Source organism: Metarhizium robertsii, assembly GCF_000187425.2.
Source record: "Metarhizium robertsii ARSEF 23 chromosome Unknown MAA_Scf_2, whole genome shotgun sequence".
NCBI lineage: Eukaryota > Fungi > Ascomycota > Sordariomycetes > Hypocreales > Clavicipitaceae > Metarhizium > Metarhizium robertsii.
In genome coordinates, this window is record NW_011942160.1 from 2362268 (window position 1) to 2378844 (window position 16577).

The following is a 16577-nucleotide window of genomic DNA, read 5'->3' on the forward strand; positions in this document are numbered from 1 at the left end:
GAGTCATCAGTGCCGCTATATATCCCTTGGGATCTCATTCTTCATCTCGAGGACGTAGAAGCCCAAACATATCGGGCTTCCGGAAAACTTCTTCAGCACGACGTTCAGATTAGCAGTTCGAGCACTTCGTGTGCGTTCTGTTTCCCCAAGACGACCCTTGACTACAACCGCACGTGCCGCCATGGCAAGCAATAGCGCGCGAGGAGGCCCCGGTAAGAAGAATCTTACACATGTCTTTATAAGGAACGTCAACTAATTCATCATGTAGCTGGGGCAAACGAGGGAGCCGAAGTACGAACTATTCACCCCACCGTCGAATCGATCAGAGGAGAATAAGACCGAACTAATGTAATTTAGACCCCCAAGCCAGCGGCGCAGACCACCGTTCCTGATATTGGAGCACCTCGGGCTGCTGATGGAGCTCCTAAAGAGAAATCGGAAAAGGATTGTAAGTCCTTACATGCCTCATTATTGCTGCGATGGCCTCTCGTTGCTAATGGCAACTTAATACAGTGGAAAAGGAGCGCAAGAAGGCTGAAAAGGCTGCTAAGATAGAAGCCAAAAAAGCGAAGGCCGCCCAGATGGCCGCAAACGCCGCCAATAAGGAGAAGAAAGCTAAGGAGAAGAAGGTAGAGGAAGCTGTTCCTCCCTATGTCGAGGACACCCCCGCCGGCGAGAAGAAGCGCATTCGACCGTTTGAGGACCCCAATTTCAAGGCTTACGACCCTATTGCTGTAGAATCAGCGTGGTATGACTGGTGGGAGAAAGAGGGCTTTTTCAAGCCAGAGTTCACGCCCGATGGCAAGGTCAAGGAAGCTGGCAGCTTCGTTATTGTTCATCCGCCTCCAAACGTTACTGGATCATTGCACATGGGTCACGCATTAGGTGACTCCTTGCAGGATCTTATGATTCGATGGAACCGAATGAATGGGAAGACGACCCTGTGGCTCCCCGGATGCGACCACGCAGGTATCTCAACGCAGAGCGTTGTCGAAAAGATGCTCTGGAGGAAAGAGGGAAAGACTAGACACGATCTCGGCCGGACCAAGTTCGTTGAGACTGTCTGGGAATGGAAGGAAGAGTACCACAAGCGCATCAACAAGGCCTTGACACATATGGGCAGTTCATTTGATTGGAGCCGCGAGGGTATGTATTCTCGACACCTGGCTTACTGGACTTCTCTGTTAACAATACACAGCCTTTACAATGGATGCTAATCTTTCTGCTGCTGTCGCCGAAACTTTTGTCCGGCTGCATGAAGAAGGTATCATCTACAGAGCTAACCGACTTGTCAACTGGTGCACACATCTGAATACCGCACTCTCCAATCTAGAAGTCGATAACAAGGAACTAACCGGCCGGACTCTGCTTGATGTACCAGGGTACGAAAAAAAGGTTGAGTTTGGCGTCATCGTTCACTTCAAATACCCCATTGAGGGCTCAAACGAGACTGTTGAGGTAGCCACAACCCGTATTGAGACCATGCTTGGTGATACCGGAATTGCTGTCCATCCTAATGATGCCCGTTACAAGCACCTCGTGGGCAAGAATGCTGTGCATCCTTTTATTCCTGACCGAAAATTGCCCATCGTCGCTGATGAGTACGTCGACATGGAGTTCGGAACTGGTGCCGTCAAATTGACCCCTGCTCATGACCCTAACGATTTTAACTTGGGACAAAAGCACAATCTCGAGTTTATCAACATTCTCACCGACGATGGTTTGATGAATGAGAACGCTGGTCCATACAAGGGTCAGAAGCGTTTCGATGTCCGTTATTCTATCCAAGATGCTCTGAAGGAGAAGGGCTTGTACGTTGACAAGAAGGATAATGCAATGAAGGTACCACTGTGTGAAAAGTCAAAGGATGTCATCGAGCCCCGTATGAAGCCTCAATGGTGGGTTCGCATGAAGGATCTTACTGGACCAGCTTTAGAAGTTGTTAGAGAGGGCAAGATCAAGATCAGACCAGACACTGCGGAGAGAAGCTACTTTAGGTGGCTTGAGGATATTCAGGATTGGTGTATCAGTAGACAATTGTGGTGGGGTCATCGATGCCCCGTCTACTTTGCCAATATTGAAGGCGTCGCCAAGGATACTGCAGATGACAAGCTTTGGTTCTCTGGACGAACTCGCGAGGAGGCGGAGAAGAAGGCTGCGGCCGCCCTGCCAGGCAAGAAGTTCACCCTCGAACAGGATGAGGATGTTCTCGACAGTAAGAAGTTATATCATTCCTTTATTTTATATTACGTTACTAATACGCATCATAGCTTGGTTTTCCTCTGGGCTCTGGCCCTTCAGCACCTTGGGTTGGCCTAACAAGACCCATGATTTGGAGACCTTGTACCCTACCACTGTCCTTGAGACCGGCTGGGATATTCTATTCTTCTGGATTGCCCGTATGATCACTCTGGGTTTGAAGATGACCGGAAAGATTCCATTCAGCGAGGTCTACTGCCACAGTCTTGTCCGTGACTCTGAGGGTAGAAAGATGAGCAAGAGTCTGGGTAATGTCATTGACCCCCTGGATGTTATCTCTGGTATCAAGCTGGAGGACCTGCACCAGAAGCTCTACCAAGGAAATCTTCATCCCAGTGAAGTTGAGAAGGCAACCAAGTACCAGAAAACTGCCTTCCCTGATGGCATTCCACAGTGTGGCGCTGACGCTCTTCGTTTCACCATGATTAATGCCAGCACTGGTGGTGGTGATATCAATTTGGATGTGAAGGTGTAAGTTGAACCCCTGATGCCAGATATTCGGGTGCTGAAACTTACCTATTGTTCAGTATCCATGGATACCGCAAGTTCTGTAACAAAATTGTAAGTGATAATCAAATTAGCGACCTATGTCGGATATTAATTAACCTTCCTAAAGTTCCAAGCCACCAAGTATGTTCTAGGCAGCCTGCCTAAGGACTTTGCCCCTGCCGCAGACGGCGTTATCCGAGGCAAGACCTTGGCCGAGCGATGGATTCTTCACAAGATGAACAGTGCTGCTAGAGATTTGAACGTCGCAATTGCTGACAGAGAGTTCCAAAAATCTACCAACATCATCTACAAGTACTGGTATGCAGAGCTTTGCGATGTCTACATTGAAAACTCAAAAGCCATCATCCGAGACGGCACCGAGGAAGAGCGCCAGTCTGCTCTTCAGACTCTGTATACCTCTTTGGAGTGGGCTTTGACACTTATTCACCCGTTCATGCCTTACATTACGGAAGAGATGTGGCAAAGAATGCCCCGCCGACCTGGTGACAACACGAAGTCCATCATGGTTTCCAAGTATCCTCAGTATAGCCCTGCACTAGATGACCCCGAGTCCGAGTCTGCGTATGAGCTCGTTCTGGCCGCTACAAAGGCAACCAGATCACTCATGTCGGAGTACTCGCTCAAGGAGAATGCCGAAGGTGAGTTCCCATGTAGTGTGGCGGTCCATCGTCCATTGATTGCTAATCACAGTTCGACGATATAGTCTTTGTCCAAGCGTACAACGAGGCCGCTTTGAAGACATGCAACGCCGAAGTTGCATCAATCAAGTCCCTTAGCGGCAAGAGTGTCAAGACCATGCACGTAATTGGGCCGGATGCTCCCCGCCCTGCTGGATGCGTCGCTTACCCCGTTTCTACTTCTGTTGCCGTCTTCTTGCACGTCAAGGGCCGTGTTGATATGGATGCAGAGATATCCAAGGCCCAGAAGAAGCTAGAGAAGGCCAAGATGAGCATTCAGAAGCAGGAGAAGATTCTGTTTGACCCTGGCTACATAGAGAAGGTCTCTGCGGCTGTTCGTGAGGGAGACGAGCAGAGACTGGCAGATGCTAAACAGGAGGCTATCAGTTTTGAGGAGACTATCAAGCAATTTGAGCAGCTCAAGCTAGAGTAAACATAGTAAACAATATACAATTGTTCCATTTGGTTTATGTTTTGTTTCATTTTCTTTTGTTGGCAATCTCACCTTCACCAAGAGGCAACAAGGACGAACACACAATTCTTGCAGATTTATTTTGATAAATGATTGTCCGCTAACACGATTCATGATATTACATTTGATAATTTTACTTTCTATGAGTACACCCTTCACCAGCCGCCCTTACCGGCCCCTCCTCCTCCGCCTCCGCCTCCAGCAGCGGCGTCATCCTTCTCCCTCCTGGCGCCACCCCGAACGGGCTTCGACTGCGCCGCCTCATGCCTCTTCAACTCTTCGGGCACCTTGGAGATGGAGCTCTTGCTGAGCATCTGCCTCAAGTCGTACATGACATCAGCGTCCTCGTTGCCCAAGAACGTAATCGCCACACCACTCTTGCCCGCACGACCAGTACGACCGATACGGTGGGTGTAACTCTCGATGCTGGTAGCCATGTTGAAGTTGACGACGAGCGAAACGTCCGGCACATCGATACCACGACCAGCAAGATCCGTAGCGACGAGGACCTGAGTCGCACCCGAGCGCACCGAAGCAAGCGCAGCCTCTCGCTGCTCCTGTGTCTTGGAACCGTGCAGAGTGACGGTAGACCAGCCCATGGACTTGATATCCCGCGCGACAGCGTCGCAGTTCCTCTTGATGTTGACAAAGACGATAATGGGCGGTGCAAAGTCGTTCTTGGAAAGAATCTCCTGTAGCCTCTTCTTGCGGCGGTCTTCGCCGGATATAAACTCCACACGCTGCTCGACAGTGTCGACTGCTTCACCGGCGTTGCCTATGGTTGCGGTGGCGGGACGACGGAGGTACTTCTTGGCAATGCGTTCCACGAGCGGTGGCATGGTGGCCGTGTACATCATTGTCTGGCGGTACTTGTCCCTGCTGCCGAGGTAGGACTTCATGAGCTGCGCATTTTCAGCGTCGTCTGTGTCGGGCTTCTCGTTGCTGACGGGGAGAGCGTCGAGGATCTTGTTGACGGACTCTTCGAAACCGAGGTCGATCATGCGATCGGCTTCATCCATGATTATGTAGCAGCACTGCGACAGGACTAGCAGTCGTCTCTCGATACAGTCGACTAGACGGCCGGGAGTGGCGACAATGATTTCTGCGCCGTTTCGCAGCGCAAAGGCCTGCTCTTCGAGGGAGTGGCCACCGACGATGCTGACACAGCGGAAACCCAGGGGCTCAGCAAACTTTTTGGCTTCCGTTTCGATTTGCTGGACCAGTTCACGGGTTGGTGCGAGAATAAGAGCGTATGGGCCGTCGTTCTTGTTGACTTCGGTGAGGGGGGGCAGGTCGGAGATGTACACGAGGAGGGGAAGAAGGAAGGCTGCTGTTTTACCGGAACCGGTGACGGCCACACCGATCAGATCGCGGGCTTGCAAGGCAATGGGGATGGCTGCTCTTTGGATGGGCGTAGGTTCCTTGTAGCCCACTCGGTCGACGATATCGAGCAATCGTTGTGGTAGGCCGGACTCTTCCCAGCTGCGCATAGGATCAGGTATTGCTCCGCCCTTTGTAGAGATGCCAAAGTCCTCCTTGAATATTCTCCAGTCTCGCTCCCGCATCTCCCCAAGTTTCTTCTCCGACCAATGACGCCCGAGGCCTGTCCTCTCCGCTCTCTCCTTGGCTTTAGCTCGCGCACGGTAGAAGTCCTCCATGATGCCCTTGGCGCGCTCCTTGCCATTTTCGACGTCTCGCTCCTCTATTAGCCTTGCTCGTTTGCGGGCCCGTCTCTCGGCCTCCTCGTCGAATTCGCCGCCCAAGCCAGCAAGAGAACCGCCCCTGTTGACAGCCTGGTTCTTGTATATGGGATCGTTATCTCTGGATGTATCATCTTCCAGATCCCATTCAAAGTTGAACTTCTTCTCCGTCGTACGCATACGCTTCTTTTTGGCAGAGAAGCTAGACTGCTGGTTTACTTCAGGGCCCAGATATCGAGACCTAAATAGCGTAGCTTCAATATCCTCGGCAGACTTTTTGTCCCCGTTTACTTTGTCGCTCTTCTTGCTGTCACCCTTTCGCGGGTTCATGGCTCGAGGCCCGGTGGGGGGTTGCGATGGGCCATTTGGGATCCTATGTGACGTGGATGATGGTCCGTTGGGTCGCGACTCCCATTTTCTCTCGTCATCTCTTCGCTTTTGTGCTTCGTCTGCAGCTTTGCGCCTTTTGTCGTCTTCCTCTCTCTTGGCTTGCTCTGCCGCCATGCGCTCGCGCTGCGCTTTGGGGATGAAGCGCGGCTTTGCGGCCGCAGCATCTGTGGCCTTCTTTTGCCGGAGAATCTCCTCTATATCGAGAGGCATCGCTTTCTCTTGCTTGAGGTCTCTTCAGAACATGAAAACTGCAACCTAGCAGCAACGGCGAAGGTGTATGTGAGTAAGAGGCGAGAAGTAGAATTGCCCACGACTAGCTCAGAGGCAATTTAGGCAAGGCTGCCGGGCTTTCAGAGGCCCACATGCGACGAGCTCAAATCTGGCCAATCAGATGCTGCAAATGCAGAGGTCTCAAGCGCGAACATGGGTCTTGCAAAAGTCGCAGTGCAGCCTCGATACCGAGATCAGCTTCGTTTGTCGACGTGCTTGTCAGGCTTTCAATCTCCTACTTCGGTCAATTCGATCCCATCAACGCATCCCGACCGCCAGGCTCCTCTGGCCGATCCAGCATCTTGTATCTTATTGAAGAGGTGCTCCTGCTTCAGACGAGTGAGCAGGATCACACCGTGACAAGACGCAATGGCTTCGGCAACAAAATACATCCAGCTAGCCAGGACGCTGCCCGAACCCCTACAGCGATTCTTTGCTCGATGGCCGCCAGCGGCAATCCAGTCCCCAGGATCTGCTCCAACCCAGTATCAGGAGCAGCGACCTGATCCCTTCCGATTCTACAAGCACCCCGTTACAGGGAAATGGCACGACCCAGTGTACTCATACCGCCGACAAGCACAGCTCGTACAATTAGCACGGGAGCACGGCGTCGAGGATCTGCTTCCCGAGACGACCAAGGGGGCCGAATACCGACTTGCACACCGCGTCGAGCACGGTTTGAGAGTGAAGGGTACCGGTGTGGGACAAAAGGTCAAGGGTCACATTCACGAACGACACATGATTGCAAAGTATGTCGACTCTGTCAAAACCTCAAGCCTGTGGGCTTCTTGCGGCGGTTATGCTAACGATAGTGTTCAGGATGGAAGAGAGAAGAAAGGCAATGCTAGAGATGCCCAAGCTGATCAAAGCTTGGAAGAGGGTACGTACAAAGGAAAAGAAGAATAACCTGCTGCCAAGTCTCATGTGCTAACCAGGCGAACAGGTGGGAAAGAGGAACTGGACCAAATGGCCCAAATAAATCAAACGGCAATGGCAGTGATGGATTACATGCCTTTCTCAGGAGGCACTGTATATACTCTGTATTTTATTGTATAACCAAAGGAAAATAAAACTTCATACCTAGCATTGTCATCTCTAAACCCACATGGGTGTATTAAATATATGTACAAAGGAAATGATTTCATTCATCCCTACGTATCAGCAAAGAAATCAGAAACCGCAACTCTACACATGAGGAATAAATTCCCCAACTTTATATTTCCACAAAGCACAATATAACATAATCCCCAACCGCGCAGACTCTCCATCACGAAATCACGTGACCAGCCGCGAAATTCACAACAGCAAAATCACCGCTCTCAACATCGACCACTCTCCGAAGCAGAAAGAAAACTTCAAAATAACTGCAGTTTCTGAAAAGAAAAGGAAATCACACCCGCCCAGGCTTCATCCAGAATGAGCCCACCACAGCCCCCGACACATTATGAGATCCTCAACCTCACGCCCTCCATCATCGACGATTCACCAGACGCCGCCAAACTCATAAAGAAGGCCTACCACAGAGCCTTGCTCCGCAACCACCCCGACAAAACCATTTCACACGCCAACACTCCACCGGGAGCACTATTCTCAATAGACCAAATCACCACCGCATTCACGGTCCTCTCTTCCCCCCGGCAACGCACAGAGTACGACACCAAACTCCGTCGGGCTCAGACGTTTTCCGGCGCCGCTGGAACGGATTCAGCGCAGAGGTTTCAGACGGGTGTTGAGAATGTAGATTTGGACGATTTGCCGTACGACGAGGCCAAGGAGCGGTGGTACAGATCATGTCGGTGTGGGAACGTGAGGGGCTATTTGTTTGAGGAGGAAGATTTGATAGAGGTCGAGGATGAGGGTGAGCTGATGGTGGGTTGTCAGGATTGTAGTTTGTGGCTACGGGTTCATTTTGCCGTGGCGGATGATGTTATACCTGTAGGTGAAGATCCAATAGATCAAAGTTGACACACCCATCGTGGCCATTGGGCCCTATAGAAGGGCTCTCGAAGTGAACAGCTCTAGGTCCCCTGTCGTGGACAGCAACGGTCGTGTAATGCAGCAATCTACCACGGGCAATTTCAACGGCGCAACGCAAGTATTTGGGCGGCAAAGTTTGGGCCCATTTGTTTCGTGTATTGAAAGCAATTTTAGTATTTTTTATTTGTCCAGACAATCGCAAGCATCAAGGGTCTAAAAGCAGAACTTCCAAGAAAAAATGCTCTCCTTTAGGCCTCAGTACCAGCCCGTAGGGGCATATTCGACGTCTCCATCCATTGTATACGCACGTTTACCTAAAAGATGCCGAAGCTCTTGATCAAACACAAAAAAAAAATAACGAGTCTTCCGTCCACTCCGTAGACACCAGCCCGCCGGATACCATAGTGATCAAAGCATTTATTTTGGCAACATAATCACCCATTTTACTCAGAGGCCTTAGTCTGCTCGGCGGCAGCAGGAGCCTCAGCAGCAGCACCAGACTCCTCCTTGGCGGGAGCATCGGCCTGGCCAGCGGCACCAGAGGTCTCGGCCTCGGATGAAGTCCACAAAGTCTATCAGGGTATGTTAGCCGGTGACTACAAGCACTCAATAGACTCTCTATACGTACCAGATTGTCACGCAGAAGCTGCATAATGAGAGTGGAGTCCTTGTAGCTCTCCTCGCTCAAAGTGTCAAGTTCTGTTCCAAGGGGTTAGATGTGTTTCCAATTGGATATGTCACGAGATAGATAGGATGGCTTCGATCAACATACCAGCAATGGCATCATCAAAGGCCTGTTTGGCAAGATGGCAAGCCTGGTCGGGGGCATTCAAGATCTCGTAGTAGAAAACGGAGAAGTTGAGGGCAAGACCCAGGCGGATCGGGTGAGTGGGAGGGAGCTCGGTCTGAGCAACCTCAGTAGCAGCCTTGTAAGCCTCGAGGGACTTGTCGGCAGAGTCCTTGCGGCGGTCGCCAATGGCGAACTCGGCGAGGTAACGGTGGTAGTCACCCTTCCTGTACAGTTTGAAGGACGATATTAGGCAAAGGCAAAAAACACGGTGTTGATGGGCTGATTGGTCCATGTTGGACATATGGCTCAACATACATCTTGTGGTAGAAGACCTTGGACTCGCCAGATTTGGCAGAAGGAATTAGGTGCTTGTCGAGGACATCAAGAATATCGTCGCAAATCTTGGCGAGCTCGGCCTCAATCTTCTGTCGGTACTCCTTGATGAGGGTGACCTGGGACGAGTTGCCCTTAGACTCCTCCTTCTGCTCAATAGAAGTGACTATCCTCCAGGAGGCACGGCGGGCACCAATGACGTTCTTATAGGCGACAGACAGAAGGTTGCGCTCCTCGACAGTCAGGTCGCGGTCTTCAGAGGCGACAATCTTCATGTTCTCGACCATCTCTAGATAAAAGTTGGTGAACAAGTCAGCGCAAAGCCCTCCCCGTAGAAAGGGGTTTAGCTGTGAGACAACAGGACGGACTAACCTTCGTATCGCTCAGCCTGCTCGGCGAGCTTGGCCAGGTAGACTGCATCTTCGTGACCCATTTTGATGGTGGTTTTGGCTAGTGCGTGAGCAATTACAAGTTAGCGCAAGCTCGTGATGGAAGCAATTTCGCAAGTAATAAAGTCGCATGATGTGTTGCGGCCCAGCCCCGTCAGACCACGTCCGTAGACTCCGAGATTCGCGGCAGGAGGGCGGTCAGAGGCCATCGACAGTCTAGGCAGGTGCATGCTCGAAATACCATCAATCTCGAGGCCATGGCCAATTTGCACTATCAGACGAGGCCAACAAGGACTCGGTGTCTCGAAGGCGAGGGAAGCCTTGTGGGCATTCCCGCCGGCTCTGCGTAAGCCAATTTCTCGTCTCTGGTGGGGGTCGAGGAGACGACAGCAAGTTCGTTTTGGGTCGAGCTGGCGCGTTTGAATCTCCAATGGAATACGGCACACATGTTGCCACGGTTGGAAGAAATTCGATGGCTCGTGCAGCGCAGCAACAGTGCTTGGCGGTTGCGGTGATGAGGCCGTAGGAGCGGTGCATCACAAACTTCCTCGCCAAAGGGAGCGGGCGTGGGAGGAGGCGCCATGACGACAGAGGGGAGGGAGGGGTGCGCCGCATGGATGAAGCAGCAGAGATGGACAGCACATTTCAAAATCGACAGGCGAGGCACATACCGAATGTGGAAAGTTGGCAGTTGGACGAGAAAGTATTCAGGAGGGGGATCAGGAGGAGGGAGCTGAACACGGGACGACAGCGTGGCCGCGAATGGATGTGGTTGTTGTTTGTTGGGAGTTTAGATTTGATGTTTGATGAGCGAAAAGCGTGGGATGTGATGGAAAGTGAGAAGGGGCTCGGGACGGAGGCCGGAACGCAGCAGCCCAGCAGCAGCCAGCAGCACAGGCAGGCAGTGAACAGTGAACCTAATTCTAAGTACAGAGGGAGGCAAAAAGGCTTTCACCAGATCAGGTACCGGGCCATCACACTCTGTACTATAATATACTACAGTATGCTAGTGCATACTTGTATGTGGGCAGATATATTCGACCAACTGTACCTCATAGGTACCCTGAGGCTAGGCATCTACCAGCCAACAGATCTGGTATGCGGCAGTACTTACTTAAGTAGACAGCAGCCAGCAGCCAGCCGCCAAACCTTGGGCCAACAGTCATGGCCAACAACAGCTTGCCGAGTTGCTCACCTGCGCACTTGACAAGTTGCCAGGCAGCCAGTGCCAGTCCAGCCTGGTTCTGCGGTGTGCGGGGGCCACCTAGCTCCCTCGCAGTGATTGACTTGGATCGCCACCCGCCCTGCCTTTGATGTCTTCAAGCATCTGTAGCTGCCCTAGCGCTGATTCCAAGTGGGCTCTGGGCGGTGGATTGCCCTTCTATGCTTCAGGTTGCGCCTCGCGCCTCACATAACCAGGTGTATGACTTGCTCGCTGCTCAGCTGCTAGTGACCTGTTGGTATTAACTCGTTGCTCACTTCAACTTCAGCCCGCCCTCAAGCCCGAAACTAGCAGCATTCGAAGTACTTGTCACCGGCAACAAGGGGGTGCAAGGTGCTTCAGATCATATCTCCTTGGGCAGGCCAAGTATCGGATACTTGGTGCGTGGAGCATCTGCCACGGAGTGTTCTGCGTGGCAAGCAGCGACCTTGTGTAGCAGATACAAGTACGATGGCCTCACTGCGGTGTTGAGTGGCGACAGAGCTCAGTTGATAAAGTATTTAAGTACCTACTAGGCACCCAGGACCCAGTGTTCTCCTCCGAGAACAGTGACACCTCCCAGATTTGGTGTCAAGAGTCCGTCGTGATGACGCGAATAATCAGCGCCATAAGGCCAGAACATGTAGCCAATGCCGGCAGCCCTGCCCTGCTGAGAACGATTCCCTTTCGCTCCGCGGTCAAGGCTTCTGTTCTGTGTAAAGCGTGTCACTGGTATTTTGTACCTTCGCCTCGGCCTCGTGTTAGGGCAAGTCTCTGCTGCCTTTAAGGGAAGTGGGGTCGAACATTGAATCTTGATGCACGCTCACGAGGCTCAATTACTCATCCTCACTTTGTCACTCCCCGTGTCCCCTGTCCTTGTATTATTTCGGCAAGTTTTTGATCGTCGTCTACGTCAAATAGTCTTTGTATCCGGTCGTCGTGGGACGCTATAGTCATTTACAACAAGCTCACTCCCAAGGTTAGCCTCAGTCTCGCGGCGCCCGCCACTTGCGTATCGATATGGTGCTTCGTAACATTGGGATATCCGTCATAACCCGCCATCGTTTCAACGCTCTACCGCTCCACGGGTTTAATGCCGGCATATTCATGCAGCCCATTTCTGCCTGGAAAGCCGAAATTTTGTCAGCCCTGTTTATGCAAATGGTCAAACATTATTATGCTGTGCCTCTCCCCCCATACAGCACGGCGTACCGAGCAGCCAATGCCCAGCAGTTTATTTCTGGGCGGTAGAACTGATGCCCGCCAGAACGAACGTGTCCACCAGAACCCGGTGTATCACTGGCCCTTTCTACGGTCTTTTAATATGTTTCTTCCGTAGCGGGAATAACCCTACCTGGGCTCCAAGGTGTGATGAACCTTGGACGTGCTGCCATTGGCGTTGCCAAATCAGACTGTGCATTTGAGACATGCCATGACATAAGCAAATCCAGGCGTAAACATAGATGGAAGTAGTACTACAAAATAATAGCGCCTGCATTGTTTTATATCAAGAGGCACGAATTGGGTTCTGTTCCCTAAGCTTGTGTCCATTCGTCGTGAGTGGAAATTTTCGGATCAAGGCGGCAGCAGCGACGACGATGTTGGAAAAATACATATTGTTTTCATGCGCCGTGGCACACACATCATGTACCCTACTATCGCCGAGCTCTGGCCACTCATGTGGCGCATAGCATCAGCCCATTCTCCGAGCTCCCTCAAAACCTCGATACTGCCCGCACGTCATACCGCAAAACACCACCACCACCATTACTTTGCCTCCCACACTCGCATCCCAATTGTGCCCATCATGCTCCGCACAACCTTTGCCAAGACGGCCGCATTCCGTCCCCTCCGAGCTACCTTCACCACTACTGCTCGAGCCATGAGCGAGGGTGATACCGGCGCGCCTCCCAAGACCGGCGGCCCTGGGTGAGTTACTTTCTTCCTCTGCGACCCAGCTTTTGCCCCTCGCCGAAGACCGCTGGGAGAGACGGCAGATCTCCTCCATGCAAACTGAAGTTTCTAGTCCATTGACTGACTGGGGGGATTGGTTTCTTTACAGTGACGCCTTCCAGCGCCGTGAGCGCGCCAGCGAGGACTGGGCTATCCGCCAGCGTGAGAAGGAGCGTCTCCTCGAGCTCAAGAAGAAGCTCGCTGAACAGCAGCAACACCTTCAGCGCCTCTCTGACCACATGTTAGTCTGGAATCCCCGCCTTGATTCGTCCCCGAAATGCGTGATGCGACTCGGAAATGCTATGGGTTGATACTAACAGAACACCTGCGTAGTGAGGAGATCACCCGCGATCAGGGTGGCGAGAAGAACTAGATATCGTCCCGGACGCCCGCTGGTTACGCCTCCGCCGCGACTGTAGAAGCTTCAGACACCAAGGTTACGATTTCTTGCCGAAAGGTTGCATCTATCTACTACACCCCAAGGAAAGGAAGAACTGGAAAACAATGTGGCAACGATCTTTTTTTCATCATCAAAGACTTGTGTGATTATGCCACAGTCTGGCTAGTGTACAAATACCTGCTACTCGTTGTAATTTCCGAGTATCGGGACAATATTTCAGCTCTGTGTCTCCATTAAACTTCCCCTCAAAAACATGTGATTGCCAGAAAATGTCATCGGCCCAAGTGTCCTCCAGTACTCCGTTCCATATATTCCAAAAGGCCATGTCAACTATTTGCCTGCCTTTTCATCGGCGTCCGTAGTATGAGCGGTAGAAGCCCTCGGCAGCATCGCTCTCTGGTCCAGTGTAGTGGTTGTTGAGGGAGCCGCTGGACTTTTGTGCAGCCGAAACCTTGGCCTGCAATGCCGATGCATTTGCATCAATCCATTGCAACTGCGTGAGATGGCCATTGAGAACCCGCACGATCTGGCTCAACTGTGAAAGTTGTCTTAGAAGTGAGAAACAAAATATTGGGAATGAATGGTTACTTACAGGATCTTCGGTCTTGGTGCCCTTGCTCAAAGTCCCAGAGATGTCGTTGATTTCCTTAACCATCTTTGAGAGATCTCGAGACTTCTCATCCAACTGTTGCGTTAGCTTTTCAGCCAGCTTATATGTGCGCTCACGCTCCTGATCAGGTCCGCCAAGCTGCTCGCCAGGTCCAATTTGTTTGGCAAACATGTCCTGCACCTCTGACTCGTAGCGATTTAGCCATGCTTCTAGCTCCTCTTGCTGGCTTTCCACAGCGGCCAGCTGACGTTCAATTTCATGGCTGGCCCGCTCAGCTTCGAAAGTATCAAGGTAAAGCTTCTGAATCTTTTCGCCGTTCTCAACCAAGCTGCGATCCCAGGTCGACACTGTGGTAGCTTGTTCCTTGAACTCCTTTTGATACTTGGTTAGATCTGAAGCCCATCGAGTGACAATATCCTCCATGGTCTTGTTCTTCAGTCTAGCCATCTGCGAAGTTGGGCCGGTTGTAGAAGCACCGAGGGCGCTGTTGGTGCCATTCTGAGTCGTGAGTTTAGGCTCCTCCTTGCTGGCATTGTCCTTGTTCGTTGCGTCTGTTGCAGGTTTGGAGCCAAACAAACCTCCCGCAGTTGAAGTGGGTGCTGCTGTGGGTGCTGCCGTTGACGCAGGGGCTGCGGCCGCAGGCTGGGCAGGCGCTGATGCGGCAGCAGTCGCACCGAATAGAGAAGACGCAGGTTTAGCTGCAGCAGTAGAACCAGCCTGGCCCCCGAATAGACCACCTGCCGCTGAGGTAACAGCTGGAGTTGTTGAAGAGGTTATTGTAGTCGCCGGCTTGTTTCCAAATAACCCCCCCGTAGTACCACCCGCGGTTGCAGGTGTAGACGAAGTTGTTGTGGCAGAGCTGGCGGCAGTACCACCAAAGAGACTGCTGCTGGTAGTTGTTGAAGCTGGAGCGGTTGAACCCACGGTACCAGCAGCTTTCGCGCCAAATAATGAGCTTGTCGAACCTGCGGTAGCTGTGGCTGGTCCGGATGTTGCTGAAGTAGATGGCGTGCTACTGGTCGGGGCGCCAAACAAACCACCAGCAGGGGCTCCGGTGGTAGCCGCCGGTTTATTGCCAAAAAGACTTCCTGCAGAAGATCCGCCTCCAGATTGTGCGCCTGCGAAAAGTCCTGGGGCAGCTGGGGCGGCGGATGTTGAAGCTGACGAAGTGGTTGGCTGCGCAGCACTGCCAAAGAGTCCACCGGCGGCCGTCCCGGCTGTAGATGCGGGCTTCGATGAATCAGTCGGGGGAGCTCCCGCTGGAGTAGTCGATGGCAGGGAAAACATGGGCTTGGCTGGTGTTGCCGCAGTAGCAGTTGTTGGGGTTGTACTCAGTGTGTTCGAACTAGGAGTCGTGCTGGCTTTGTTTCCGAACAAGGAACTTCCGGAACTCGCGAACAAACCAGACGAGGGCGCTGCAGCTGTCGTAGTCGTACTTTGAGACTGTCCACTGCTGGTCTGGGCGCCGAAAAGACCACCGCCGGACGATGAACCAAGGCCACCAAACAAGGTACCAGAAGTTGGCTTAGAAGAGGAAGTGTTGGAGCCTCCAAGAGCGCCACTGCCTCCTCCAAACAGCCCAGTAGACGCAGGTGCTGCTGATGTAGGCGTAGAGGAAGTATTGCTTGTTCCGCCAAAGGGACTGCCAGCCGCTGGTGTTGTGGAAGTTCCTCCAAACAGAGCTCCAGATGTTGGGGCTGGTGCCGTGTTTGAAGACGAAGATGCTCCCCCAAATAGACCACCTGCTGGCTTCTGCGCGTCGCCGGCTGGTTTCTGACCGAATATAGATCCACCACTGTTTGTTGGAGTTGAGTTGTTGCCGGTAGTGCTACCTAGTGAGCCAAACGAGAAGGAAGGAGTGTTTCCAGATGAAGTAGCCCCAAAGAGGCCGCCAGAGGCCGGCGCGGTAGTTGTCGCATTATTGGATGGCGCGCTCGATGAGCCCTGAGTTCCGAAGGTGAACGACATGGTGTTTTTGGCTATCTGGAAGACGGATCGTTTCCTAGGGTCCGGGCGGACCTGCGAAAAAGGGCGGCGTGGGCGACGGCAAAGAAATCCCAAAGTCTCAAAATACCACCACACTAAGTCCTATGCTGAAGGCTGGCTGATTTCAATGCCGATACAGCCTTCCCAACGCTCGTCGCGATGTGGTTGGGATACAATCGTCAAGATAGCAAAAGCTTGCGCGGGAGAGTTCGAGATTTGGCAGCTTTTTTTTTTTGGCCATGTCGAGTTCCACGCGCCGGGCTGGCTGGGTTGGACTGGCCGCGCCAAAACCCAGAGGCTTGGGCGCAGCCTCGAAGGTACATGTACTCCGCCCTGCACTGTCTCTATGTTGTGCCCGAAGTACTTAAGTACTTAGGTACCTGCCTCATGTACTTAAGTACACAGTCAACTGGAGCACCGCCCCTTTGACCCCTTCGACGAGGAGCTCGAACAATGTTGTGCAACCATGCAGACCTAATTGATGAGCCCCACGTGATAGAGCGACCTCGACACCTAGAATAACCATTCATATCCCACCGACTCGTCCATGTTCGTATCAAACGCGACCAGATCCGAGAGAGAAAAGACGACGGATGACGCTGACCTAAGTTCACCACCGATCGCTTTACAGCATGATCTGAGGCTGGAATTCGCAAATAC

At 52.3% G+C, this 16577-nt stretch overlaps 7 protein-coding genes across 7 annotated transcripts; 4 read left to right on the top strand and 3 right to left on the bottom strand.

The window, feature by feature from the left end:
• Nucleotides 1–181: 181 nt before the first annotated feature.
• Nucleotides 182–3879, top strand: MAA_05718 (valyl-tRNA synthetase; the record flags this gene model as incomplete). The annotated part of the gene is made up of 9 exons (XM_007823716.1): nt 182–212; nt 269–291; nt 358–448; nt 514–1146; nt 1199–2215; nt 2271–2730; nt 2787–2820; nt 2876–3407; nt 3473–3879. The coding sequence occupies 9 exons, from the start codon at nt 182–184 to the stop codon at nt 3877–3879; spliced, it is 3228 nt and encodes a 1075-aa protein (XP_007821907.1).
• Nucleotides 3880–4073: 194 nt separating this feature from the next.
• On the bottom strand, nt 4074–6218 carry MAA_05717 (DEAD-like helicase; the record flags this gene model as incomplete). The annotated part of the gene is made up of 1 exon (XM_007823715.1): nt 4074–6218. One exon carries the CDS (start codon nt 6216–6218, stop codon nt 4074–4076), a length of 2145 nt encoding a protein of 714 aa, XP_007821906.1.
• A 429-nt stretch (nt 6219–6647) lies between these two features.
• Nucleotides 6648–7257, top strand: MAA_05716 (uncharacterized protein; the record flags this gene model as incomplete). The annotated part of the gene is made up of 3 exons (XM_007823714.2): nt 6648–7027; nt 7098–7158; nt 7222–7257. The coding sequence occupies 3 exons, from the start codon at nt 6648–6650 to the stop codon at nt 7255–7257; spliced, it is 477 nt and encodes a 158-aa protein (XP_007821905.2).
• Nucleotides 7258–7694: 437 nt separating this feature from the next.
• Nucleotides 7695–8243, top strand: MAA_05715 (Heat shock protein DnaJ; the record flags this gene model as incomplete). The annotated part of the gene is made up of 1 exon (XM_007823713.1): nt 7695–8243. The coding sequence occupies one exon, from the start codon at nt 7695–7697 to the stop codon at nt 8241–8243; it is 549 nt and encodes a 182-aa protein (XP_007821904.1).
• Nucleotides 8244–8698: 455 nt separating this feature from the next.
• MAA_05714 (14-3-3 protein) lies at nt 8699–9811 on the bottom strand (the record flags this gene model as incomplete). Its single annotated transcript, XM_007823712.2, has 5 exons — nt 8699–8827; nt 8884–8954; nt 9028–9269; nt 9361–9667; nt 9751–9811. 5 exons carry the CDS (start codon nt 9809–9811, stop codon nt 8699–8701), a joined length of 810 nt encoding a protein of 269 aa, XP_007821903.2.
• A 2802-nt stretch (nt 9812–12613) lies between these two features.
• MAA_05713 (ATPase inhibitor, IATP, mitochondria) lies at nt 12614–13294 on the top strand (the record flags this gene model as incomplete). Its single annotated transcript, XM_007823711.2, has 3 exons — nt 12614–12897; nt 13031–13162; nt 13255–13294. 3 exons carry the CDS (start codon nt 12614–12616, stop codon nt 13292–13294), a joined length of 456 nt encoding a protein of 151 aa, XP_007821902.2.
• Nucleotides 13295–13667: 373 nt separating this feature from the next.
• MAA_05712 (Nucleoporin, NSP1-lik) lies at nt 13668–15899 on the bottom strand (the record flags this gene model as incomplete). Its single annotated transcript, XM_007823710.1, has 2 exons — nt 13668–13856; nt 13914–15899. The coding sequence occupies 2 exons, from the start codon at nt 15897–15899 to the stop codon at nt 13668–13670; spliced, it is 2175 nt and encodes a 724-aa protein (XP_007821901.1).
• Between the last annotated feature and the right edge of the window lie 678 nt (nt 15900–16577).